This window comes from Cynocephalus volans, chromosome 1, assembly GCF_027409185.1.
Source record: "Cynocephalus volans isolate mCynVol1 chromosome 1, mCynVol1.pri, whole genome shotgun sequence".
In the NCBI taxonomy this organism is placed as follows: Eukaryota; Metazoa; Chordata; class Mammalia; order Dermoptera; family Cynocephalidae; genus Cynocephalus; species Cynocephalus volans.
Genome location: NC_084460.1, coordinates 34,420,447 through 34,447,010, shown reverse-complemented (window position 1 = coordinate 34,447,010; position 26,564 = coordinate 34,420,447). Strand labels below are relative to the sequence as shown.

At 38.3% G+C, this 26,564-nt stretch overlaps 1 protein-coding gene across 5 annotated transcripts in view; it reads right to left on the bottom strand.

Annotated features, from left to right (window-relative positions):
- DHX35 (DEAH-box helicase 35) overlaps window positions 1–26,564 on the bottom strand; it is a 73,112-nt gene that overhangs the window by 32,780 nt on the left and 13,768 nt on the right. For all 5 annotated transcript variants that reach the window (XM_063092564.1, XM_063092590.1, XM_063092582.1 and 2 more), the window contains exons 4-11: window positions 20,401–20,478; window positions 15,189–15,293; window positions 12,819–12,880; window positions 11,876–11,945; window positions 9,869–9,928; window positions 4,016–4,128; window positions 2,978–3,074; window positions 1,937–2,095 (exon numbers count right to left, since the gene is read on the bottom strand). In XM_063092564.1, coding sequence (XP_062948634.1) covers window positions 1,937–2,095; window positions 2,978–3,074; window positions 4,016–4,128; window positions 9,869–9,928; window positions 11,876–11,945; window positions 12,819–12,880; window positions 15,189–15,293; window positions 20,401–20,478 — 744 coding nt within the window. The remainder of the gene's footprint in view (window positions 1–1,936; window positions 2,096–2,977; window positions 3,075–4,015; window positions 4,129–9,868; window positions 9,929–11,875; window positions 11,946–12,818; window positions 12,881–15,188; window positions 15,294–20,400; window positions 20,479–26,564) is intronic.

The following is a 26,564-nucleotide window of genomic DNA, read 5'->3' as shown; positions in this document are numbered from 1 at the left end:
AATATTTACCACCTCCCCCCAGAGGTCGCTGAAGAGATTAAATAAGATATATATATATGTATGTATATCTATGTATATACATATATACATATATATGTCACTTCATATAAGTCACTTTATATATATATAAATATATATTTAATATATAATATATATTTATATATTATATATACTTTTTAGATATATTTTATATTTATATATAAATATATATTTTATATATATATATATATATATATATACACAAAGTGACTTATATTTATATAAAGTGACTTAGAGACTAGTACATGGCACACAGTAAATATTCAACAATGCTAGTTTTTCCCTTTTACACAGCCAAAGTAAATCCCATCTTGTACACATATATTCATTTATTCATTCACATTCTAACTCTTTTCTGAGGATATCTGCTTTGCCAGGCACTGTGCAAGGTGCTGGGGACGTTTGCTGAACAAGACCGACAAGGCCCCTGCTCTCCCAGAGTTTATATTCTAGTGTGAGTGTTTAGAGTGGAGACCTGGTGCACATAAACAAGCAGATAATTTCAGAGAGCAACAAATATTATGAAGAAAACACAACCAGGTAATCTAATATGATGTAGTATATAATACATATATTATATCCTATAATATTATAGTAATAAGGCATGCTACTTTAGATTGGATGGCCGGGGAAAGCCTCTCTGAAAGATTCTGAGCTGAGACCTGGGTAACAGGAAAGAGCCAAAACTACAGGGATCCTAGGAGAAGAAACAGTTCAAAGGAAGGAGGAACAGCCAGTGTGGCCAGAGTGGAGAGTAAGTACAAGATGAGTTTGGCAAGGGAGGCAGAGACCAGCTCATGTGCAGACTCTGGGCCGTTGTGAGGTATTTGCATTTTATTCCAAGTACACTGGGAGCTGCCTTGGAGAGTTGTAAGTAGCAGGGGACATGTACTCGTATATATAGCACTTAGAACTCTTTTCAAGCACTTTATCTTTTATAAAAATCATGTTATAAAAATCTTCCTAACATTTTTATGTAGTAAAAAGTTAAGATTTTGTGCTATAAAACCCTCTACCTAAAAAAGTTATTATTTATGTTTTATATCCTAGAAAACCAAGACTCCAGGTTAAGTAACTCAATGCAGGGCACATTGTAACTCAGGGACAGAATCCAGGTCTCCAGATTGGGTGGCTGCAATTCACATCTGACTGGGCAGACTTGAGTTGCTCCATCCCAAGGGCCAAGAGGCTGAGCACCTTCTTCTAAGTGGCCTGAAACTGGGAGTGGATCCTCAGATGATCCCCCACCTACTTTCATCTCTGCCCCCTGTTGATACATAGCTACCATAAGCTGACTTCAGGCTAGGTCTGTGCATTCCTCATCTAAGGGAAGGGGAAAGCAGAGGAAGTGCCAGGGGACAAGGAGCAATAGGCAGACTGGCTGCCTGCTGACTCCTGCAAACTGATGCTTCCCACCACACCCCTCCCCACCCCAGTTTCAAGGCTAAACGTTTTTAAGCTACACCTTGAATTAACTGATTTAAACTTGGCTCTATAGGAAAACTGATACTTAAAACAAACGGTTTAGAAACCATTTGTACTAATTTATCTATTGTTCCTGACTGACCACAATCTGCCAAGACAGGCCCTTAAGCCAAGGTAGTACTATGTCATGGGAAATATTAGGCAGGCAGAACAAAAGCAAAAAGAAGTCACCTGCTCTGATAATTACCGTCAGAGTGATCTTGCTGTGAGGCAGATTTAGAAATCTTCACAACAGATTATTTATTGTGTGCTTTTAGATCTACTGCACAGAACCATGGACCTAAAAGAACCTTTCCTACTCCCAAGTTTCACTTCAATTTAAAAAAAAAAAAATCTTTTCAGTACATAGCAAAGGGGCATCATTATGATTACAGACGGCTGCAAATACCCTTGGTCATCAGGATGGTCTCACCTTTCTGACACTGCGTGACACCCTTTCAAATACTTTCATTTGCTCAAAGGAAGGCAGTCCCGCATACATGGGGAGAACCCGGAGGTGTCTCTTCATTCCAGCGCGAGCTAGTGCTCGTGCCTGCTCAATTAGCATAGACACAACAGTTTCTACTTCTTCCTAAAACAATGAACCAGGAACCAAAGAAAATGAGATCAATTTGAAGCATGTCATTTTATTTTACTGAAAGAAAATGAAAGTTAGAATCAGTATTTTCATTTTGGCCAGATTCATGAATTTCAATGCTATCATGTTCCACTCTAAAATGGTATTTAATCAAATGCTACCAAACAATGGTGCCAAATGGGGTAAAAATTTGCAACTGTAATATTAATTACTAAAATCTATACTATCTGCAGTGAACAGAAGAGTTCCCAATAAATACAATAATGACTACTTTACTCAGCTTTTATGTACTATGGCAAACTGAGCATTTCACACACATGGACAAGTTGTGGCATATAAAATTGCTATAAGCTTTCCCCAGAAAAGATTATTGAACTGAGGTAAATGTTTGGCAGTGGAAAAGATTACAGCTGGAGGGTAGTTCTGAACAATGCTACAACCCTGAGTGCGCACTTGAGTTTGAGTAGTTTTTCCAGTAACATGGCCACTTACCACCTCCAGGATAAGCTTTAAAGATGTCATTGGGAAAGGAGACATGCCACAACAACAGGCAGCAGCAAAACATACTTAATGCAATATTAGATTCTGGCAAACAAAATGGCCTGTAGACTCAACCACATACTTTATTTTAGAATCAGATAATAAATGTAAAATACATTTAACTCCCTGCAGATAGAATAGGCAGGAGCTAATGACTCCCTGACAATCTAATTGGTAGATGAATGAAATCAAACCAAACAATTTTTTCGAGCAATTAAGTAACCAACAAATACAACAGAACATGAAATAAATGACTAAGTAAAGTAAAAGAACTCTGTATTAACTTAGTGCTGTCTTAACGTGTCTGTTCATCACAGAGAAGTCCAACGGAATTACCTGGCCAGTAAGAAATGCTAATATGTCTCCATCTCCCTCTGTCTGGTGAATTTTCACCACAGTTTCCACAGTTGATTTGATATAATCTGGAACAGGACTGAAAAGACAAGTGGGATAAATTCATCACTAGAATATACTCATTAATTACAGATCAATTACCCTGATAATCTGGCAACAAAGCCTCATAAAAGTTAGTTTGGGCCTGTCCAGCAGGTAATTAGTATACGGATAAATAAATATTCATTCTTATTTCTTTTTTTAAACTCAGCTTTCAAAAATAATCCACAATTGTATGTAAACTATGATTTTTAGAGCTTTATTTGCAAAGAAATGAAAACAATATATCTATGCATATAGGTGCATTATCTTTAGCATGCAAAGATGCCGGGCCAGTGAAAATTAGGAGCTGTGGTCCCAGTGTCAAATCCCATACTCTTCCTGGCCCATTTTCCCTCCTGATCATTGGCAACATGTATGGGTTGAGTGGGAAGAACTGATGGATGTGCTTTCTAGCTAGAACAATTCAGAAATCAAGCCCACAACTTTCTGGATTTATCAGCCACTGGACCAGGCTCCTGGTCTTTGCTTGCCAAAGGACTAGGTACAGGAATTAGGATGGCCCCTTTCTTGTCCAAGGGGACTCCTCCCAAAATGCCAACCAGGCCTTCTTTCTAAGGATGTAGAGAGCAGAGAATTAAATGACTCAAATCACCAATACTGCCCCCACTGATGGGCAACTTTGTAAACCCCAGTTCTGAAAACTGTCAAGCCCCACCTCCTGCAACCTTTTACTATTTTACTCTCTTCAACTGAGCTATTGACCACAGATCCATAAAAACTTGCACATCAGTGTCAAGAGTTTAAACTAAATTCAGCAGTGACACTAAGCAGGGTTCTAGAACATTCTATCAACAGGAGACACAAAACATGCTCCTCCTCATCACCCTTAGAGCTGCAAGCAGATGCAGTTCCCCATTACTCCACATCACAGGCCTAGTTTGCTAATCATCGTCATCAAGAATTCAAGCATCAGCAAACCTTTGTAGATAAAAGATATCCACCGGAAATGTTCGCCCTTCCACTGTTAGGATTACACATGTATCCCTGGTTGCGTCACTGGTTTCATTTTGATTAAAGAAATCCTGAAATTTCTAAGAAAATAAAATAAAAAATTTAAAAATCAATTCTTCATTTCTCTCAGAACAAAAAGGTATCATAGTAATTCATGGAAAGAAAGAAAATAATATAAAACTGGCAGAGAAGATTTGGGTAGCAGGGCTTAGATATATGTAATACAGATTATGGGCTGTAATATAATTTTTAAAATTCACATTTTTCTTATTGAAATCGTAGGGAGCCACATTTCAATGACAGACTCTTTACTAAAGATTTGATAAAAATAATAAAGGTTAGATTTCAAAACCGCATTCAGTAATGCATCTGAACATTACTGATATGTAGCTATGGTATTATCTTATTTTTATTCCCTGTAGTTTATTTCAACAAAAATTAGACTACAATGTATGATTTGAGTTCAATACAGGTTAAATCAGGTTGATGTATAGCTCTAATTCGGCAAGCACATATCTGATTACACAGGTTATCAGTCTATAGAGGAAACGTCTATATCTGTGAACAGGAGGTATGTTCTTGGCACTACAGTTACTGATACATATTTACTACAACTTTCTCAATAATGTTAGGCCACTTGATGGCAGGGATGGTGTCTTCTCCATCTTTATCTGCACCACAGGATTTAGCGCAGAGCTTTGTATGGGGAAGGTCATCAATCACACACTTCGCAGATACTCCCACAGTACCTTGTTGGCTCTTGGCAGTTTCTCCCAACTAGTTGGCCACATCCTATTCAAAGGCACTTGACCACCAGACTTGCAGCCTGTCGGAGGCCTGGCCTAAGAGCTCTGGCCAACGATGGGGCCGAGCCTGAGAGGAGATGAGTGACTAAACCAGCGGGCAAGTGAGCACTCCATGAGAGGCTGCTGGTGCCAGCTGCTAGGGGACACAGACTCCGTTTGGTGGAGTGTGCTCAAGAAGAGTAAGCACAGACCTCAGGGTGCCTCAAGCCACAAAAGGACTATGTGGTGTGACGCGGGATTCCACACGGCACCACTCTTCACCTCCCTTTTGGGTAAATCCCCTCCAAGTCACTTCAGCCCTCCTGCATCCCCATGATGTGCACGGTATAGGCACACCAGCAGTACTGCACCAACAAGTGAGAACAGACTCCCCAGTCCAGAGAAGAGGCATGTGCAAAGAACCGATCTTAAAATAAATCCTGAGGCAGACTGACTATATGACTGGAAAAAAGCTGCAAATTACAGTCTGAGAGAAGGAAGGATCAGTAATTACTGGCTTGCAGGGAAGGCTTCATGGAGGCAAAGTATCACTTGCCTGAGCCTTAAAGGATGAGGATCACTACTGGCTGGGAAGGGGAAGAGACATCTCGTACCAGGATGACAGCACAGTGTGGACTAAGATGCAAGGGACCCATGAATAACATGTAAAGGGACCCATGACTGAGGTCTAGGGCAGGCCGGCCTCATGTCCGAGTTGGCCCTCTTGTCTACCAAGCAAACTGCTATCTAGCAGGTTGTGGTGAAGTTCAAATAACCTGTGTGACAGCCCTCGGCACAGTTCTAGCCTAGAATGACAGTTAGTAAGTGATCACAGCTACCATGCTGCAGGAGCCCGAATGCCATGCCACACTTTACTGAATGGGCAAGATGAAGGCAATGAGGAGGGGAATGACACTAGCAGACCTGTGTTCTGGATCCCAGACTCTGGAGGCCGTTTGGGAGAAGGGCAATGGAGATAAGAGATTAGAGGAAAGAGGACTAATTAAGAGAGCGAGTAGAATAGCTCAGGGGAGAGGGAGTGCAAGTGTCAACTCAGGCAAGCATTCCAGAGGTACCACTGCCAGGATCTCAATCACTGAGTGCATGCGCACGCACATACATGCTGGGGAGAAAGATGGAATAAATTCTTAATCAGGGATAAAAACTTCCCAAAGCTAGGGAAGTCTTGAGCCTGAATGACTATGATAATGAGAAAGGGACTGAGACAGAGAACCCAAGAGTCACAGGTTTATGAGGTTAGGTGGGCTGGGACTATTCAGCTGCTGAACAGCTAAGACTGGCATGCAGGAGCACAGTCAAGCCTGCCACAAGTGTGAAGTGTCAGCCGAATCAGGGGCCATGGAGGTGGGCAGCCCTGGAGAGAAAGAGCAGCCAGCAGATGAGCCCTCTGTAGACAAGAGGAAGCCATCAAGGAGGCAGGAGAGAGGGGAGATGGCTCCAAGGACTGCAGGAGGAGGAGGAAGATTTTAAGAAGGGCTCAGTGGACAGAGCTGAATGTTACAGAAAAGGCAAGCAGAACAGGGAGGGAGATGATGCGTTGACAATTTTGTTAGAGTGGATGGCTAAGCCTTTGCTGATAAGAAATATGTGGTGCTGTAGGGTAAAAATAAGCAGTCACTCTTTCATAAATGTCAGCATTTACTGAGAACGCACAAGATCTTTATCCTTAAGATCCTTATCTTTTATCTTCATTTGGAATAATAAATACATATAAAATCAAATAAACATAGTATCAACAGTGTATGAATCTTGAGGCAAAATCAAGGAACAAGGAGAGTGAAATGAGTTCAATCCACCCAGAAAAGAACAGCCTGAGTCAGGTTTGAAAAAGGTGGAGTCACGCTGACATAGACATATAGTAAGAAACATGGTTTTATAAAGGAAGAGGACAGTCTATGAAATGGAATTAAATGACAATGGAATTAAAAGACAACCCATCACTGGGTTGTCTTCCAGATCACCACAGCTTCCTTCCCTGATAGTTGCTGCTACCCAATCCACAGGAGTGGGCTCCCAGCAGCCATGTCTACCCACCATGCCCACCCCTGGCCGACATGCAAAATGCTCCACAGTGGGGACCTGACCCCAGCTGACCCCAAGTTCCTTCTCTAATAATCTGGAAAGAGAAATTAGTCTGTCTCCAAGTAGCTGGACCTATAATAAAAAAACTGTGGAAACCACCAGCAACCATACTCTCTGTGTACTTATACCTGGTCCTGTTATGTAACTGCTCACTCAATTAGATTTCCATTAACAATGCTGCTAAACCAATCAAGACAACTATTTAGTCAACCCCTGTCATACTCAGCTTGTTTCTGCCTCCCAGCTGCATGTGCAGTGTCATCTGCAGGCTGGGCCACCCCAGTCCCTGAGTGAAACCAGAGCAGGTGGCATATCAGCAGCCCTATTCCTCTAGGCACTTGATATTTTAGTCTGTGGCCCACAGACCCAGCAGCTGGGGGGGTGGGGATGAGTTCTGAGCACCCCTGGGCCTCTAGATCAAAATGCTACCTAAGCCATACCCCATCCCCACACAGTCTTCCTCACTCTTGCTCTCCTCAGCCCACTCACATCCTCTTTCTCACTCTCTTACTCTCACATATGAACTCACGTACCACACCCCACAGGCACCCACATCCTCACACAGGACTGACCCACACACACAGATCCCCCTTCACACACACACATATCTCATGTCTCCCCTCACAGAGCAGGTGAGGAAGGGATGAAGGAAGGAATGGCCCTCACTCCCCAAAGGCCCAGCTGACTGCTGCTGAAGTCCCAGCATGCCCCACATCACAGCATACCAAGGTATGACAAATCTCCTACATCCTACCTTGCCACTTAATAAATTACTCCCAGAAAACCATATACAGCAACTACTGTGGGCAGAACGGAAAGAGGCTGTTTTTTAAAATCTCTATGCCACACCAAAAGACAACTAAAGGCAATTGTGAGCAATTAGTAAGTATTATTTAACAATGAATCTAAGAAAAGACTTGGACATTATAGTTTTCAACACAACAAAAACTGTTTGAAATAGTTTTTAAAAAAGAGAGAAGGAGGTAAAGAAGATAGGTTAAAATAGAGATGTATTGTGCAAGTCGGTCACAGAGGAGGTAACTTGGAGAGGTTCATTCCAGCAGGTGTCATGGGTGAAGGAGATGAGAATTAAAGAGGGCAGCAAAAGAGTTAAACCCAAAAGTTATCATGGGCGGACCTAAGAAAACAGACTCCGACAGCACATGAAAAGGTCTGAGAAACCAGTGTGGGTACATGTGCAGATATATTCTCTCTGCAAGTTGTTCTGCATCCCTGAAACCACAGGGTGACCAGGAGCCAGAGGCCAACAGCCAGGCCCTTTCCACATCTCACCTGATTACAGAACTGGCCTCCTTAACTGGCATTTCCACATCTGTTCTTGTCTCTTCTACACAACACCCAGAATGATCTTTGTAGAACCCGAATATGATCAAGTCACTGCCCCACTTGGCTCCCAACCGGTACAGGATAGATTCCATCCTCCTTTGCTTAGCCTATAAGGCCTTCCATCATCTCGCCCCTGCCTCTCCATTGTAATCTCCCATTGTTTCCCATTCAATCAGAATTCATTCAACCCAAGCACCTACTCTGTAGGGTCAAGCCAAACACTGTTTTAAGTGGAAGGGATAAAATAATGAATAAGACAGTCAAAGTCCGATCTTCATGAAGCTTACATTTTAGTGATGGGAGACACACAATAAACAAGCACTTGAATATGCCTATAATTTTGGTAGTGATAAGTGTTAATCAGAAAAAAACAATCAGTAAGAGGAGAAAGAGCAATAGGGGCACTGTTTTAGACAGGGTAGTCAAGAAAAGCCTCTCTGAGGACATAATATCTGATCAAAACTGGAATGAAATAAGGGGAGAGCCATGAGAATGTCTGGGATAAGAACGGTCTAGAAAGACACACCTCCACCTACTCCAAGCAGGTTTTTTTGAGTAACAGTAAGAGGAACAATGTAGCTGGAAGGCAGAGAGCACTGGAGAAAGTAGAAGGAGATGAAGTCAGAGAGGTGGTTGGGGGACAGACAGATCACCCATGTGGGGCCCCAGCAGGCAAGTTAAGACTCAAAGTTCCTTGAACACATGGTTTCTGCCCCTGTCATTCTGTACATGCCTAGAATGCACTTCCCCACCTCTGCCCATCCAAAAACTGCTGAGCATCGTTCAAGCCCAGCCAGGATGTCACCTCCTCTGTGAAAGCTGGGCACCCCCCAGCCAGGTACAGTTAAGTTCTCCCTCCTCAGCTCCTTGGACACACTGAACTGTAAATATCTATCTATGTGTCTGCTTCCCCAACGAGTCAGGGAGTGTATCGATCACATATAGCTAGCACAGAGTTTAGCACATATATATATGAGGGGTCTTCAAAAAGTTCATGAAAGGATTCCTATTATCTTTTTCCATTCGTATTATCGTATTCCATTTTTCCATGGAATTAAAAAAACTTTTTGAAGTACCCTTGTGTGTGTGTGCGTGTGTGTAGCAGTGGCCAACACTATTTGTTGAGCTGAACCCGTTTGAACAAATATTAGGCATCAAAACAGAAAAATAATGTAAACTTAGCCATAGAAAATTTTAACATGGAAATTATTATTTGTACAAGGGAAACTTGAATTGCACAAAAAAATCTAAATATAAACGCTATAGCCATAAATAAATTCAAGAAATATAGCCTCATACTGAAGAAAGAAATAAAAAGAAGCTGCCAGTGTGGGGAGAAAGACAATACGTACAGAAACAAGACAAGTAGGTAATTATGAACTCACTTAATTACATACTAATTTCCACCCACGAGCTGAAAAGGAGTATCCTCTGATTACACAGAATCTAGGACATCAGATGACCCTGTAATTAAGGTAGGCCATTCTGCCAAAGATAAGTTCTTGCTAGAGGGAACTTCCCAGGGATATGGTGAACAACTCCAGTGTTGATGGCAGGAGGAGGAAAAGGCAGGAGATGCTCTTACCTCCGCATCCAGAGTGGCTGAGGCCACAATTAATCGAAGATCCCCTCGCTTTTTCTGAATCTAAAAAAGAAGGCATTAGGAAACAATAACAACAGAGCAATACTTACGGGTGATTTACTTTGAAATAATCCAGTGTGTGTGGTTTGTTGTTGTTGTTGTTGGGTGGGAGATGGGGAGAGCTTATAGATAAGACTAACAAATTAATAATTGTTAAAGTCATAGGTAAAAGAGTGGTCATAACACTATTCTTTCCAATTTTGTAAATGTAGGGAATTTTCCAAAATGAAAAGCTTAAAAAAATTTTATAGACAGTATAAAGGAGCTTTAAGACCCAAATTTGAATTTGCTGAGAATAAAACCATTTTTTCCTGATACCTGGGTCTTGGGATAATCTGAATCTATGTATACATAGTTAAAGTATGATAAAGTACATTAAAAGCAAACAAACAATAAATGATAACACCAAGACAGAAATATGGACAAAAGATATTAACAGTTATTCAAAAATGAGATGACTGACAGGCATAGAGAAATGATCAAATAAGCTATAGCAAAAATACATAACAATGAGATTGTTTTTTCATCTATCACATTACCAAGGACTTACTTTTTAAAGCTAATATTCAGTTTTAGCAAATATTCAGTGAAACAGACCCTCTTATTATACTATTTCTGAAAAAGGTAATAAGCTGGTGGGATAATTCCTCATAAGTATCAAAACGTCTAAATCTTTGGCCAAGGTATAAAATAATAATGAAAATGATGACAATAGCAGCTAACACAGACTAAGCTATGTGCTATTACAGCATCCCTGCGTATAGCTGTACAGTACACACTGCATAAGGATGCCTGGCTGAGGAGGATGGGGCCATCTGAAATCCAGCCCACTTTCCCCTCACCTAGCTGTGGACATCCTCCCAGAGGATTTTCTAATTTGCACAAAGGTACCTCATAGTCTACTTGCGACCCCATGCCAGGTACCATCCTAGGAGTTTCATATTACGTTATTTAAGCCTCACAACAAATAATGATACAGTTCTGTCCAGAAGTCTCTTCAATGATGAAGATGCCCCCATCTGCACTGTCCAATGAAGAGACCACTAGCCACACGTGGCTATAGAGATCTTGAAAGATAGCCAGTGTGACTGAGAGACTGAAATTTGTTATTTTATTCTATTTTAATTAACTTAAATGGAAATAATCAAAAGTGGCTAGTGGCTAGCATATAGGAAAGTGTACCCATGCAGATGCAGAGATTACTGTTATCCCCATTTTAGAAATCAGTGAACTCAGCAATCAGAATTTGAACCCAGGCAGTCTGACCCAGAGCCCATGCCCTTAATCACTATGTTCTATACCTCCTCTCTCTAGATTCCTGTGATTGGGTTTTTGTCCAAAAACAAACAAACAAACAGAAAATACAGGCAGGGAAGAGAGTGTGGAGGTAGGGTTGGCCATGACTTGTAATTGTTGAAGCCAGATGATGAGCACATGGGGGTCATTATACCCTTTTCTCTACTCTTTGGTTTGTTTAATAAAAAGTTAAGGAAAAGAAACAGAACTGCAATGGATTTTAAATACAGGAGTGTTCACTGCAACAGTATTTAAAATCTGGAAGACATAAATGTCTAACAGTAGGGGAGAAGTTAAATGTTTTATGGTAGAGCTGTGATTATATAGCCATTAAAAACAATGTCTTCAAAGAATATTTAATGACACAGGGAAATTATCTTGATGTAATGTTAAGAGAAATATGCAAGATACAAATTAGCATGTATGATACAATCCCTATTATGCCAAAACAGATGCACGTACATACACGGACATAAAGAGAAGAAAACATACCAACATTCTACCAGTGATTTTCTCTGAATAGGTAGGATTATGAATGATTTTAATTCTTTTCCTTTGTATTTTGTTGGATTTCCCAAATTTCTACAATTACTTTCCTAATTAGGCAACAAAACAAAAACACAAAAAAACAAAAATCTGGCAATGAGGTCATACCTTTTTCAGCAAGCCAATGGCAATGTCGGTGTACAAGGTCCTTTCATGGGCTTCATCCAGCATGATGGCACTGAGAATCAGAGGCAAGCTCTCAGTGAGCATCCAACAAACCACCCCATAATCCCATCTACACCATTAAAGGGACTTCTGAGATTTAGCCCTCGTGCAATCACCTTGTATCAAGAGTAAACCTAAGTCACTCTTCTTTGACAATGAGGTGATTCTTAAGCTAATAAAAACGGTGACATCAATATATCTTGGTAAAAAAAATGGTGTATTTATTGCTGTCTTTAAGAGTTTCATCATGCTCATCAGATTCCAGAGGGTTTAATACCTGATTTTAAATGACAACATAACCTATAACCCCACAAAGCACATAAAAATCATAACAAGCAAGGCTCAACCACCTGAAGACGGTTAAGCTGTAGAAACAGCCAAGGAGGCAAGTGTCACAGCTGTGACACACATATACCAGGGAGTCAAATGTGACATCCTCTCTCAAAATGCCACAGGGCCTGGGTGGGACAAATTTAACGCTACAAGTGATGGACAAAGGCACACAAGGAAGAAGAAAGTGATAAATAATTATTTGGACTCTATGTATTACATTCAACAAAACACTGCCCAGTTACTTCTCTGTTGTGCTGTGGCTCTTCAGTCACCATCAGACCTGAGGTGTGACATAGGCAAGATAAAAAGGGCATGTCAACAGATTGTTTAAATAATGACAGGAATTTTAATGTGCCCATTTTTGACTGACTGTAAGGGGCCATACTACCTAAATTCTGAGAAAAACATCAAGGTCACAGCAGCCAAGATCAAGAGAAAAGCTCTGGGGCAGCTGAACACAGACATGAATCCCAAATGTGAATACAACTGCTTCTCAATCTATTTGTGAACTTCAGAAACTTTAGAAAAGTTATCACAGGAAAAACACATTTACCTATATTTTGTTAACAGTGGATCAACCATCATTTCCCTGACCAGCATTCCATCAGTAAGAAACTAAAAAATTAAAACAAAGTTTTAGAAATAATCCATTTACATTATACATTAATAATTTTTTGTAAAGTTCAAATACAACTTCTTCACCAGCATGCGTACAAATCGATTCCCACAAAAAACTGTGAGGGAATCCCCCAACATTTTCATTATCAAGCAATGAAACTGTTCACAAAAAAGATTTCGAGGGCCGGCCCGTGGCTCACTCGGGAGAGTGCGGTGCTGATAACACCAAGGCCCCGGGTTCGGATCCCATATACGGATGGCCGGTTTGCTCACTGGCTGAGCGTGGTGCTCACAACACCAAGTCAAGGGTTAAGATCCCCTTACCGGTCATCTTTTAAAAAAAAAAAAAAAAAAAAAAAAAAGATTTCGAACATGGGATCCTCAGCTGGGGTTGCAAATCTTTTACCAAAATTTCACCTGCATGTGTTATATGAACATCAGTTAAGCCCTATTTCCCCTGGGCCTACACCACTGGTACTGCTGATGAACAGGCAATGAAGACAACCAGTATCTGCCCAAGGAAATGCCACAAATCTGAGATAACTGTTCTTAAAATGCCCCAAAGACTGGAGACTTGCAGCAATTGAGGTTAGCAACCTCAACTTCAATTGATATTATTTTAGGGAAGCTAGACAGAGTCATGGTTAAGAACATGGGCTATGGTGTCAGACTACTGGGAGTTCAGATCCTGTCTCTACCTCTTGCTAGCTTGTGTGAATCTTGGGCAAGTTACTTACCCTCTCTGAGCCTGACTCATTTGTAAAATGAAGTAATAAAAGTATCTACCTCATAGGGTTACTGTGAGAACTAAGTGAGATAGTATGTGTAATGTGTTTAGTACGGGACCTAGCACACAGATGGTGTTCAAGGAATGCCAGCTACTAATATTTAGGATTAATGAACATTTATAAAATGCTTTATAAATATGCAGTAACAAATGGATGTTCTTATTCTCACCCCAAAACAAATTCAGTACATTAAGAAGGCTAAACATCTCCCTCATGTGCTGTATCTCAGTGTTTTTACTTTTTTTGTTTTGTTTTTAAGAGCAAGATGCATTTCTATCATATTTTTCTTGGACCTGGTACCAGCTGCCACGTACAAATATAGGAGTGAAAGTGAGAACCTGCCACCAGTGACAAGCTACCAGTCAAGAACTGAGTGCCTTGAAATTATGACTAATGAAATACAAAAGCTTTTCATGAAATTCTCTAAAAGAATCATTTGGTTATGTAATCCACTGAAAATCATCTGAAAATTAGCTAGTTAAAATACAAAATTTGATGGTTCAAAAGAATATTCCCTTTACCTAGGAAAATCAATGTAAAAGGTAACAAAATACAGAATTTGGAAACAAGGTTCGTATTTAGACAAATCACTACATTGTTCATTTAGCTCATCTGATTATTTTTAATTTTCCTCTGTTGCAAATTGAGAGGTAGCTGAGATTCTAATAAACAATTTTCTTTATTTATTTATTTATTTTATTTATTTTTTTTTTTTTGTCGTTTTTTCGTGACCGGCACTCAGCCAGTGAGTGCACCGGTCAGTCCTATATAGGATCCGAACCCACGGCGGGAGCGTCGCCGCGCTGCCAGCGCAGCACTCTACCAAGTGCGCCACGGGCTCGGCCCTCTAATAAACAATTTTCATTTCATCAGAGTACTTTCATTCATTGTTTTATTGCACTATCTGATTAGATTTTGATTCCAGCAGAGTGGTACGTACATAGTAGTTGAGTTGATTATACACTGATTACTACTAATACTAATTATTTCAATATTAGCAACTAGGTCAAAGAACATACATATAAAATCCATTACCAAGTAAAAATGAGGAATTTCTAACTAGTGAAAACAACATTTATGAATTCTATACTTTATCAATTTATACTACCTTGTCCCTCTTTTTAAGGCTTTTACAGACTTGTTTCTATATTTAGATAGCTGTGTGAGTCAGTGGAAAAACAATAAAACACACATAAGACAGCTTTGAATCTTGGTTTTGTCACCAACGGGCATATAACATCACGCAAGTCATTCAACCTGCCAGGCCCTCAACCTCCTCATCTGTAGAACCAAGGTCTAAACCTTACTTCCAAGTTCCTTTCTAGACTAAGATTCAAGGACTCTTTGAAAGAGCTCTGTACCTCCCAGCAGAATAAAGTTCCTGAGGGCCAGGATGATTTCCTACACTTTCTGCCATAGTATCAGTGTCTTGTACAGCAGTGAGGCTGCATGTTTTTAATTTCCCCCAAACAATCTTCTTCCATATTTACACTAGAAAAGCAGATTGAGCACTTCACCTTAATTCTCGTAGCCAGTGGGTCGGTGCAGTCATCAAAGCGGATGCAGTAGCCCACCTCGTGGCCCAGCACTGCACCCCTTTCCTCAGCTACTCTCCCTGCAACCTTTGGGAAGAAAGATCATGCTGAAAATAGAGACAGAAATTACTGCACATAGCATATACTATGGAAAATCTAAAGGTCATTTACTTTTTAAGCAGCATGTGAATACAGTGGAAAATGAGAAAAAAAGGTGCAGGTTATTACAGAATAAATGTGATAACTTTAGTGATTTATTAACATATATATTTCTTGCTTCATTCTATAATGGTCTTGGGGCAACTTATAAGAACATCATCAATAAAAATGAAATCACATGAAGATATTACAGATCAAGATCAAAGAAATTACAGATCATATTCAAAAGTTCAAAGCCAATCAGAAAATTTTAAACACATAAATATACCCAAGTTATTTCAGTTGAGCCACAAATTCAACACTAATTTTGGTGACCAAAGCAAAAAACAAAAAAAAATGAAAAGAAATGACAAGATTCAACCTGTTCCCTAAAGAAAGAGCACACCAACCAGGGACAACTTTTCATATCTCTCAGCCTTGAAATAAAGTACCTTCCCACCAGACCATGAAGGCAAGAGAACAGGAATGATAAAATTCAGAACTAGACCAAGTTCATTTTCTCTTTAAAGGCAAAAGGATTATGTTTTCAGAGCCAGGTACCTAAAACAATTCATAACAGTGCTCCACCTACCAAAACCACTTTAAGGGGAAATGAAAAACAAGAACACAGGTTAAATAGTTAGCTCAGTTGGTTAGAGTGCAGCCTTATAATCCCAAGGTCACGGGTTCAGATCCCCATGACAGCCAGCTGCAAAAAAAAAAAAAAGGCAGATGAGTGGATGAGAAGACTAATAAAAGATCCAAGTTAACATAATAATGTAAAAGTCGAAGACAAAATAAGTAATATATTATGAAGACCATTAACCATAGAATTTCACCCGCCAATATATGACAAATAAAAGGTTTGTGTAGGAAAGAGGAAAAAGAATCCTAAGGCAAGATCCCTGCACTCCCCCAAGAAGGCTATTCAAATGTTATTAACTTAATATCAGAAAATATCTGAAATAATGAATAACCATAAAAGCAGAGGAGCAATAATACTTATCACTTAGTTTAATCTAAAAGCAAATAGTTTAACATTTACTACATAAACTACCTAACTGGAAAGAACCAAAGGGAAGCAATATTAACACCGATTTCCTGGGGATCTGGCATAGCAACCCCCAAGGGAGGCAGGCTTTTAGTCTCTATTTCACAGGTGAGACAACCCTCCATCCCTAGTAGTTCCCCAGTCCTGAGTTTGGGACATGGCTGGCACAGCAGGTGTCCTGAGACAGGGCTTACTGATCCAGCCATTCAGCCCCAGCAGCTCCAGGCTCTGAAGTACAGGGGCTCTGTCTGTCCATCAGCATTTAAGAAACTGAAGAGTAGATGAGGATCAGAAGAGGCTCTGCCTAGTGACTTGAAATTACAGATCTAGGAGGCCAAAACAGAACCAATCATCAAGCAGCTGGCCTATACCATGTAGCCTTTCAAAACATCTTACAAAACCAGAAATTCATCCTACACTGCTCTACCTCTGGAGGTTGTATTTCAATCAGCATTTTGCCAGGACAGTTTTGTTATTGTTTCAGTTTCAACCTTACATGTCATTATATTATAAATCTCGGAAAATGGTACAAATAGAAAATGTGTGCATAGAGATACTGGGAGCTTCTGGGGAAAACAGGAGTATAAAAATGGGCATAAATGTAAGAATCCTCTCCATAAAAATACAGTCATTTTATAGGTCTATAAGGTAAAAGACAAACTTGTTTATTCTTATTATTTTACTACTTTTATACATTTATTATAAAAAGTATTTATTTTTACTTTTTAAAAATTTTATCATTTATAAATACATAGGTCATATTCTAGTGGCTTTTTAATATATTTTTACCCCTACTATTTAAGTTCTGCTCCCAATAACCTCATCAGCTAAATTAAACAAATATTATCTTTTTGACAGACCAAATATATATAGGGAAAGAGAGGTAAAAAGAAAAAGAAAAACCAATCACTGTGCACCTACTACATGGCAAGTGCTGTGCTCTAAGTGCCACACAAGTTGTGTCTTATTAAATATGCGCAAGGCCCATGAGAGAGGGAAGACATCCTCCTCTTTACAAATAAAGAGACTGAAATAAGACAGTCATTAGAGCTTGAGGTAACCTGGTCTTGAAGTTAAATCCAGACCACATGAGTCCAACGAGCACACTCATTACTAACTACCTCTCCCAGAGATCAAGCAATGGCTTATATAATCTGTTCTTAGGCTCTGAGATTGTTTTCAGTTTTTAGTCTGCACACAAAGTACTTTCTGAGATGTAGCATTTCAAATTTGACAGCTCTATTAATACTACATGGTTAATTTATACACTCTCTGTTCTTTCAAGAGAAAGCTTGTGGGGCCGGCCCGTGGCTCACTTGGGAGAGTGTGGTGCTGATAACACCAAGTCAAGGGTTAAGATCCCCTTACCAGTCATCTTTTTTTTAAAAAAAAAAAGAGAGAAAGCTTGCAGTTTCATGGAAGTTATCCATAGCTACAAATTTAGGGCTAAAATGCAAACTGATTAAAAGCTGGAATTCCAAACCACAAACAAGGAAAATTGCTCTAATGTTTAGGTAACTGAGTCATCTTTCAGGGCCATGAGGTTACAGTGCAGTGGAGTTTCCAAACTGTTACCCCCATTTTTACATCACGCAGGACTTATAAAATGTTCATCAAATAATTTCTAACTTGGAGACCATGAGGAAATGGACTACGGAAAGAAGAATTACACAATAATTGAAACTCAGTACTGAGCAAAAATAACACTGGAAAATAAAATTAATTTCTTGTCGAGGTAAAGATGGCAAAATAAAGGCATTTTTACTCCCACTTCCCTCTCTCAAAGCTAATTAAAAAGCCATCAAAAGAATTAAAACATATTATCAACAAAAAAATCCATCTTCAACGAAAGAAAGAGATAGCCACAAGCCCAAACGATAAACCAGGAGACACAGCTGCCAAATACTATAAGGTCTGAATCAAGAAGGAGGCCCAGGCCTCCACACAACCAGAGCAGACTGCTGGCTTCCTTAGTGTACCTGTCACCATCCTAAAAGGCAGAGCCAACAATCCTTGTATGACAAAGACAAGAAGCGGCAGTGAATTCAGGCCCAGGAGACTAAGAAATGTCACAATGCCAAAAGACAGTGGAGCAAAGTCTGCACAGCTCCCAGGGAAAGAGAGTATGAAATGAGAATTTTACATCAACAAAGATCACAATCAAGCATTCTCAAGCATGTAAAAAAAAATTAATGAATGATAAAATTCAACCAATCAAGAAATAAAGCAAAATGAGCAATTCAGTGTTGGCAAAACCATGGAGAATAATTAGTGATGAACATTCAATCCATTTAAACTAGAATTAAGGTTAAACACCTATGTGAATTATGATTAAGAACACATATATTATAAATCTTGAAATGAAAAAGTACTGTATGTATAACAAACAGAGGCAGAAAAGGTGGAAAGATGAATTTCCTCTCCTTTCACAACAGGAAAGTATAACATATAGTTTGAAAAATAAGTAATATCCTAAAGTTTTCTGTAATCTTTTTTCTTACTTTTCAAGCTTTAATAAATTCTCTTGTGGTGAACAAATATTTACCCAAAGATTAGTAACTACTCTGTTTCATTTCAGTTTCCTCTTGTTAAAAATTCAACAAAAAGCAAATATATGGTTATGATCCCATTTTTATAAAATTATTTCTATCCAGCCAGCCAACCATTCACCTTTATCTTTAAGAGAAGCTTGAAATGATGTTCATAAATGTTCACAATGTTTTTTGAATGATGGTGAGATTTGGGGTTTTTTTTAATTATTTATTTTGTTTTAACTTCCTCAGCCCATTATTATTTGAAATGTTCATAATTTGTAGGTATCAATTTTACAAAAATATTTAAATCATAGTTCTTTTTAAACTGAAGAACTTAATTCCTTTTAATATTTTTGACATAATAATTGTACATATTTACAGCATACGGTGGTATTTTGATACATGTAAACAATTTGTAATGATCAAATCAGGTTAATTGGCATTTATCATTTCTTTGTGTTGGGAACATTCAAAATCCTCTCTTCTAGCTATTTGAAAACATACAATTAATTATTGTTAACTACAGTCAACCTACAGTACTATAAATCACTACAACTTATTCCTCCTATCTGGCTATAATTTTGTATCTGTTAACCAACCTCTCCCTAAACCCCCTCGCCTCAACCCCTTCTAGACTCTAGTAACCACTATTCTACTCTCTAATTCTATGAGATCAACTTTAGCTTCCAAATGCAAGTGAGAACATGCGGTATTTATCTTTCTATGCCTGGCTTATTTCTCTTAACATAATGTCCTCCAGGCTCATCCGTGTTGCTATGAATGACAGGATTTAATCCTTTTTTATGGCTGAAAAGTATTTGTGTATATATACCACATTTTCTTTATCCATTCATCTGTCGATGGAAACCTAGGTTGATTCCACATCTTGGCTATTGTGAATAGTGACGCAATAAACATGGGGGTGCAGATTTCGCTTCAACATACTGATTTCCTTTCCTTTGAATATACACCCAGAAGTAGGCTGCTAGATCATATGGAAGTCTTATTTTTAGGTTTTTGAGGAACCTCCATACTGTTTTCCATAATAGATGTACTGATTTACACTCCTACCATCAGTGTATAACAGTTCCCCATTCTCCACATCTTCACCAGCATTTACATTTTTTGTCTTTTTGATACCAGCCATTCTAACTGGGGTTAAAGGTTATCTCGTTGTGGTTTTGATTTGCATTTCCCTCATAATTAGTGATGTTGAGTATTTTTTCATATACTTGTTGGCCATTTATATGTCTCCTTTTGAGAAATATCTATTCAGATCATTTGCCCATTTTTTATTTGGGTTTTTTTGCTATTGAGTTCCTTGTCTACTCTGTATATTAATCCCTTCTGAAGAACTAAATTCTTAAAGAACAACTTCTATTCATTTAGAGCTTTTAGGAAATGAGAAAAAAATAAGTCACAGAAATAGAAATTGCAGACAGAATCTTTGCAATATAAAAAAGAAACTCACTGTAACAGCAGCCACTCTTCGAGGCTGGGTCACTCCTACCACTCTTCCTTCAGCTGTCCAGCCAGCTTCTGCAAGATACTACAAGCAAAATCACATTTCAGTATACATCGGACATCGCTGTTCCAGAAACAATTTCCCCCATGATGACCCTGCATTGTGTTCAAATCACAGAGAAAAGATTTTTTGTCCCAACAGAACTTTGGAAATTATTTTACAAATAGGGGATCTAAGGCTTGGAAATGTTAGATAATTTGCTTAAGTTCACATAAAAGCTGATAAACAGAAGGACCACAGTATAAAATCAGCATTCTGACTCCCCAGTCCTGAAAAATCCATGTACTACAGATGCCTTGAGAACAAAAAATTATCCATGGGTCACTCCAAAAAGCGCTAAATCTGCAGAACAGAGAATTCTAAAGTACACACAGAGACAGTGCAATATAAACAGCAACTATATAACACATTTTAGCCAAATTAAATAAATAATTAAATTCTGTATATACAAATATATGCTATTAGATTAACATATATAACATTTGATTAAATTTGATTAAATGTATTTATCAGATTTAGGTATATATTTGATACATGTATGTATTTGATTATATGCACTCAAAATCCAATATGGATAACAGTGGTTATCAGAGTTACGTATTTTTATAATGTCTAATTGTTTTACAATGAATATATATTACTTCTGTAACAAAAAAAAAAATGTAAATGCTATTGCACATATCTGCTCATTTCTTCAAAAGAAATATAGCAAGGATAAACCAGAAACTAAAGATAATGTTTGCCTACAGAGAACGAGCGGGAAAGCGGGGGAAAGAAGAGGAAACCAAAACAGGGTAACAGGGAGGAAGAGGCAGCAGCAATGCTTTGAATACATTTTTTTGTGTAGCTCTGACTCCTAGAATCACAATTATGTCTCACATACTATACCCCCAAAATAAATAAAACCAATCAGGATGTGGAGGGAAACCAAAAGGAAATACAGACACTAACAAATGACCCTCTTTGTATTACAAATGAGTAACACACCCACACTGAAGAGGATGGAGAAGAAAAGAACTAACTTAGGTAGCTATGGAAAACAGTACCTTGACTGGATGCTGAAAAGCTAAAGATAAAAAGAACTGTACATAAATGCTGTAATCTAGTTAGTAAACGTTAGTAAATACCCAACAGGGGTATGGGTTAGCAATTCTGAAACTACTTTATGTATATACTAGAATTTACCAAATACATAAATGTATTATAAATAATAAGGACTAAGTTTCTCACTGTTGGAGAAAAGTTACAAATAAGGAAAGACTAAGACAAGCTCTATGGTGTGGGATTGGAATCAGAAGTATGTATCAGCATAAACTCACGGTGTTTTACATATATATGTATATATACAGATAGATAGATAGACAGATACAAATAGATAGATGCTTGTATTTATATGTGTTAATATTCATACACATATTTCCCAGGTCTGCCCACTGAGACTCATAGCAATGACACCTCAGTAGCAATAAAGCACTCTAACATCCAGATCTTGATTTCTAAATACCATTCACGAATAAAAAAAACCAGTACTTATACAGGGAAAAACATAAGACAAGCCTAAACCACGGTACTAGAAAGTAAGGAAGTGGTCAAAAAAAGATGGAGTCCGGCCAGTTAGCCCAGCTGATTAGAGCACAGTGTTGTAACACAAAAGTCAAGTGTTTGGATCCCATTACTGGACAGCTGCCAAAAATAAAAAAGGGTGGAGGCTTTAGAAAGAAAACAGGAGTCAAGCAGAAGAAGCTCCTAATAGTCAAAGCTGGAATAATTTGAGCAACAAAATAATGATAGTACCGGATTCTAACCCATAGAAAAAAATAAAAATTCATGAATCTATATTGATACAAATAAAAATCTAATAAATAAATAAATGGGGGAGAAAGTACAGTTTTTCCTTATAGAAGTGGAGTATTTGCAGTCTGAAAATATCTCCCCCAAGATATTTATCAACTACAATGGGATACAGGTGAAACCTGTCATCTTATCAAGTGATCAAGGTTAATTAACATCACCAGTGACAAAACATATCCACATCTTAAACCCCTGGATATGAGACACTAAGAAGGACACAACATCGTCTCTGTAATATTCTTGCCAAAAACATATAAGCTCCCTCTAACTACCAGAAAACATCACACAAACCCAAACTGAGGGACATTCTACAAAATAAATGCCCAGTATTCTTCAAGTGTCCAGGTCATAAAAGATGAGGAAAGACTGAGGAACTTTCGGCAGACTAGACAGGACTAGGGAGGAATAACAAATAAATACAATACAGGATCCTGAAACTGAAAAAGAACATTAATGGGGAAACTAATGAGATTTAAATAAGATCTATAGTCAAGTTACCAGTATTGCATCACTGTTAGTGTCTTGCTTTTGATTACTGTACTAGAAGAAATGGTATGTGGAATGTAAGGAAATTCTGCATTATTTTTTGCAACTTTTCTGTTAGTCTAAAATTAGTTAAAAATAAAATTTTTAAAATGACTGCAAGGACCAAAATGTTATAATGTAGGTTTTTTGCTATAAAAACTATAAAATTTCTCTCTCTTGCATTAAATACAGACACAAAATACCACCAGTCACCCCAATCAACACAAACACAAAACCAGAACTATGAGAATAACAGCTAAAATCCAATGAGTACCTCACTAAGTGCCAGGAACTGTGCTGAATGCGTTACATGCATTATCCAATTTAATCCTCACAAAAAATCCTATAAGGAAGGTAATAGCATCATCAACAGTACGTAGTTAAGACGACAGAGATCATAGAACTTGTCCAAGGAAACAGATAAAAATCTAAGAGCTGGGATTCAGGTTCAGCAAACCAAAGCCGTGGCATACAACCAGGACACAATTCTACCATCGAAATTAAAACAAACACACAGGTAGCCAATCCCTTAGTAGTAATGTTAAGTGAAAGAAAAAATAACTTCCATAAAAAGCAACAGTCTGTCCATGAGGCGAGTCACCTCAACACACCGTGTGATTCAGAGTTCTACCACACGCTTGTGACTGCTGGGAGGGGAAATGTAAAGACACTGCAAAAGCAGGTTTAGTCCTGATGTCAAGTGGCAGTGGAGGGCTGTCCTGTTAGTTCAATTAGTTAGAGTGCAGCCTTATAACCCCAAGGTCATGGGTTCAGATCCCTGTACCGGCCAGTCACCAAAAAAAAAAAAGAGAGAAGAAGAGGAGGGAGTGGGGTGTCATGGAGGGAGATCATTGAACTAAAGGCTGAATTCCATCTTGTTTCTCCACCCTTTTTAAAGACCACCAAATCTGGTATTCTAGTTAAAGGATGGAATTAGGAAGAACTCTACCAATAACAGTACTAATAAAAACTGGAGTTAAGAAGAGCTTGTTTTCATAATCCATTGTTTCGACAGAGCTCTAGTAAAAAATATCTTAATTCCACATATAGGTTGTGGAATTTCAAAACTAGCAAGCATTTGGTGTTTCAGTGTGTTGTATTTTTCCACAGAAGGATATTATATAAATCTGGCAAAACAGTTTATTGAGAAAAACCTGCTCTGTATCCTTGCTGTAACCTTCAGTTCCACAGTCTTTCCAATTTTCTTAGGCCATAACTCAAATGTAGTTTCACAATAAGTTAGACACAATGACTGTCTCAGAGAAGGGGAACTGAATGGTTAGTAGAAAAGGGAATAATCCTCCACAGGATGGGTAGCAGATATTTGGACCAATGATACAATCCATCACCATGATCTAGCCATTTTCAACAATAAAGATTAGGAGACTTGCTTTTCGCCATTTATTCCTTTCTTCTTTTTGAATTTTTGTACCATGTAAATGTATTTCCTACTCAAAAAAGTGCTCTTAATAATATACAATTCCTTAGAAATAATTAAATTCAAATGTACATGTGCTTTGAGCCAGCAACTCCATAACTACTATATTTATTCTATAAATACACATATAGTATGCAAAATTATATATGTGCAAATTGGCTCACTGCATCACTGTGATAATACAAAACTGGAAACAACCTAAATGTCCATCAAGTGGGGAATGGTAAAATAAACTATATACACATACTAGACTCTATGGAACTGAAAAAAGAATAACACATTGAAAAAAGGAAGGAAAAAAATGATACATTAAGTAAAAAAAGACAACACGTTTTAATGTTGCATTAAAACATGTATAGATGCTACCATTCGTGTTTTAAAAATGGGGGCATACATATATGAATATATATATATATATATATATATATATATCCATACACACAGTTGGCTCTTGAACAATGTGGGGGAAAGGGGGATTGACCACCTATGCTGTTGAAAATTCATGTATAACTTCTGACTCCCCAAAAACTCAACTAATAGCCTACTGTTGACCAGAAGCCTTTTCTAATAACATAACAGTTGATTAACATGTTTTATAATGTATCATACACTGTATTCTCACCATAATGAAAGCTAGAGAAAAGAAAATGTTGCTAAGAAAATCATAAAGAGAGGGCCGACCGGTGGCTCACTTGGGAGAGTGCAGTGCTGATAACACCAAGGCTACAGGTTCAGATCCCTATATAGGGATGGCCAGTTAGCTCCACTTGGGAGAGCATCGTGCTGACAACACCAAGTTAAGGGTTAAGATCTCCTTACTGGTCATCTTTAAAAAAAGAATAAGGAAAGGAAATCATAAAGAGAAAACCACAAGAGATCGCTTTTTACCTTGATACACAATTTACTGGAGAGAGGAACTGCTCATGCGGAGGTGATTAGCCTGACACATGTTTGAAGCAGACACCGGCACCACTTGAGCCACAACAGGAGGCAGCAACAGGAGGTGGCTACAAGATTATTACTGTACTGCAGTTAATGTGCTGTAGTATGTACTGCAGTTAATTTTGTGCAGTTATGATTTAATATTGCACCTTTATTTTTGTTTACATTTCTCTTGATTGGGAGTCTGTGTTTACGTGCATAAGTTTTGGTAAATTTTGAATAATAGATTTTTGTATATCTTATGGTAGTAAACAACATAGGCTAGAGTCTACAAATATTCTATGCATTCATGACATACCTAACTTTTTCTTAATTTTTTTGATATTTAGGCTATGTGAGTTTTTTCAAATTGCTGCAAATCTCCAAAAAATTTTCTGATAAATTTATTTTTAAAGATCCAAGTATAAGTGGACCTACACAGTTCAAACCCATGTTTTTCAAGGGTCGACTGTATATTCACTTCTCTGTAAATGCATAAAAAATCTCTACCCAAGACACTGATAACATGCATAAAGGAACGGAGTACCAGAAGACAAAGCAGAAGGGAAATCTTTCTCTTTTTAAGTCCTCTCATGCCTTTTGAATTTTAAACCATGTGAACTTATTAAATATTCAGAAACATTAAAAATATTTAAATGAATCTTAAAATTAAAAAAAGGTGGGAAAGGGATGGCTGGTTAGTTTAGCTGGTTAGGGTGCAGCCTTCCAACACGAAGGTCAAGGGTTTGGTTCCTGGGCCAGCCACCAGAAAAAAACAAAAGACCTTAGTTTGCTGTCACATTCCCCAGTTCCCCAGCCTGGATCCTCAGCCCTTACTCCTCTCTGTCTCCTTGCAGCCATCTTTCCCTGGACCTGGCCCCTAGGTTGGCTGCTCTGTTCCCTGAAAGCTAAGCCTTGCTAGAAAAAATGACCAGATCATTGTGATATATATTGTATCACTGTTACAAATAACTGCTACCCATCCCTGTGGGAGGACTATATACATTGTCACCCTGCTGCTATCAGGCCTGGCTATGTAACTTGCTTTGTGAAAAGCAATAAAATGTGAACAGAAGGACCACTTTTGGTCAGAAGTTCTAAGAGCCAGCTCATGATTCTATCATCTACCACAAGATCTGCAAGTCCCACCTGAGAGCTGTGCAGTCAGCCTTGGTCCCAGTGATGACATGCAGCAGTCTCAAAGCCAAGCCAAAATGACCACACAGTATGAACAAGAAATAAACTTTTGTGTTTTTAAGCCACTGAGATTTTCAGGTTTTATGTTACCATAACGTAGTTTATACTAGTTTACTAAATAAGCATACACACCAATTCCAAAACAAACTAAAATTATCGAATATCATGTGACCTTTTA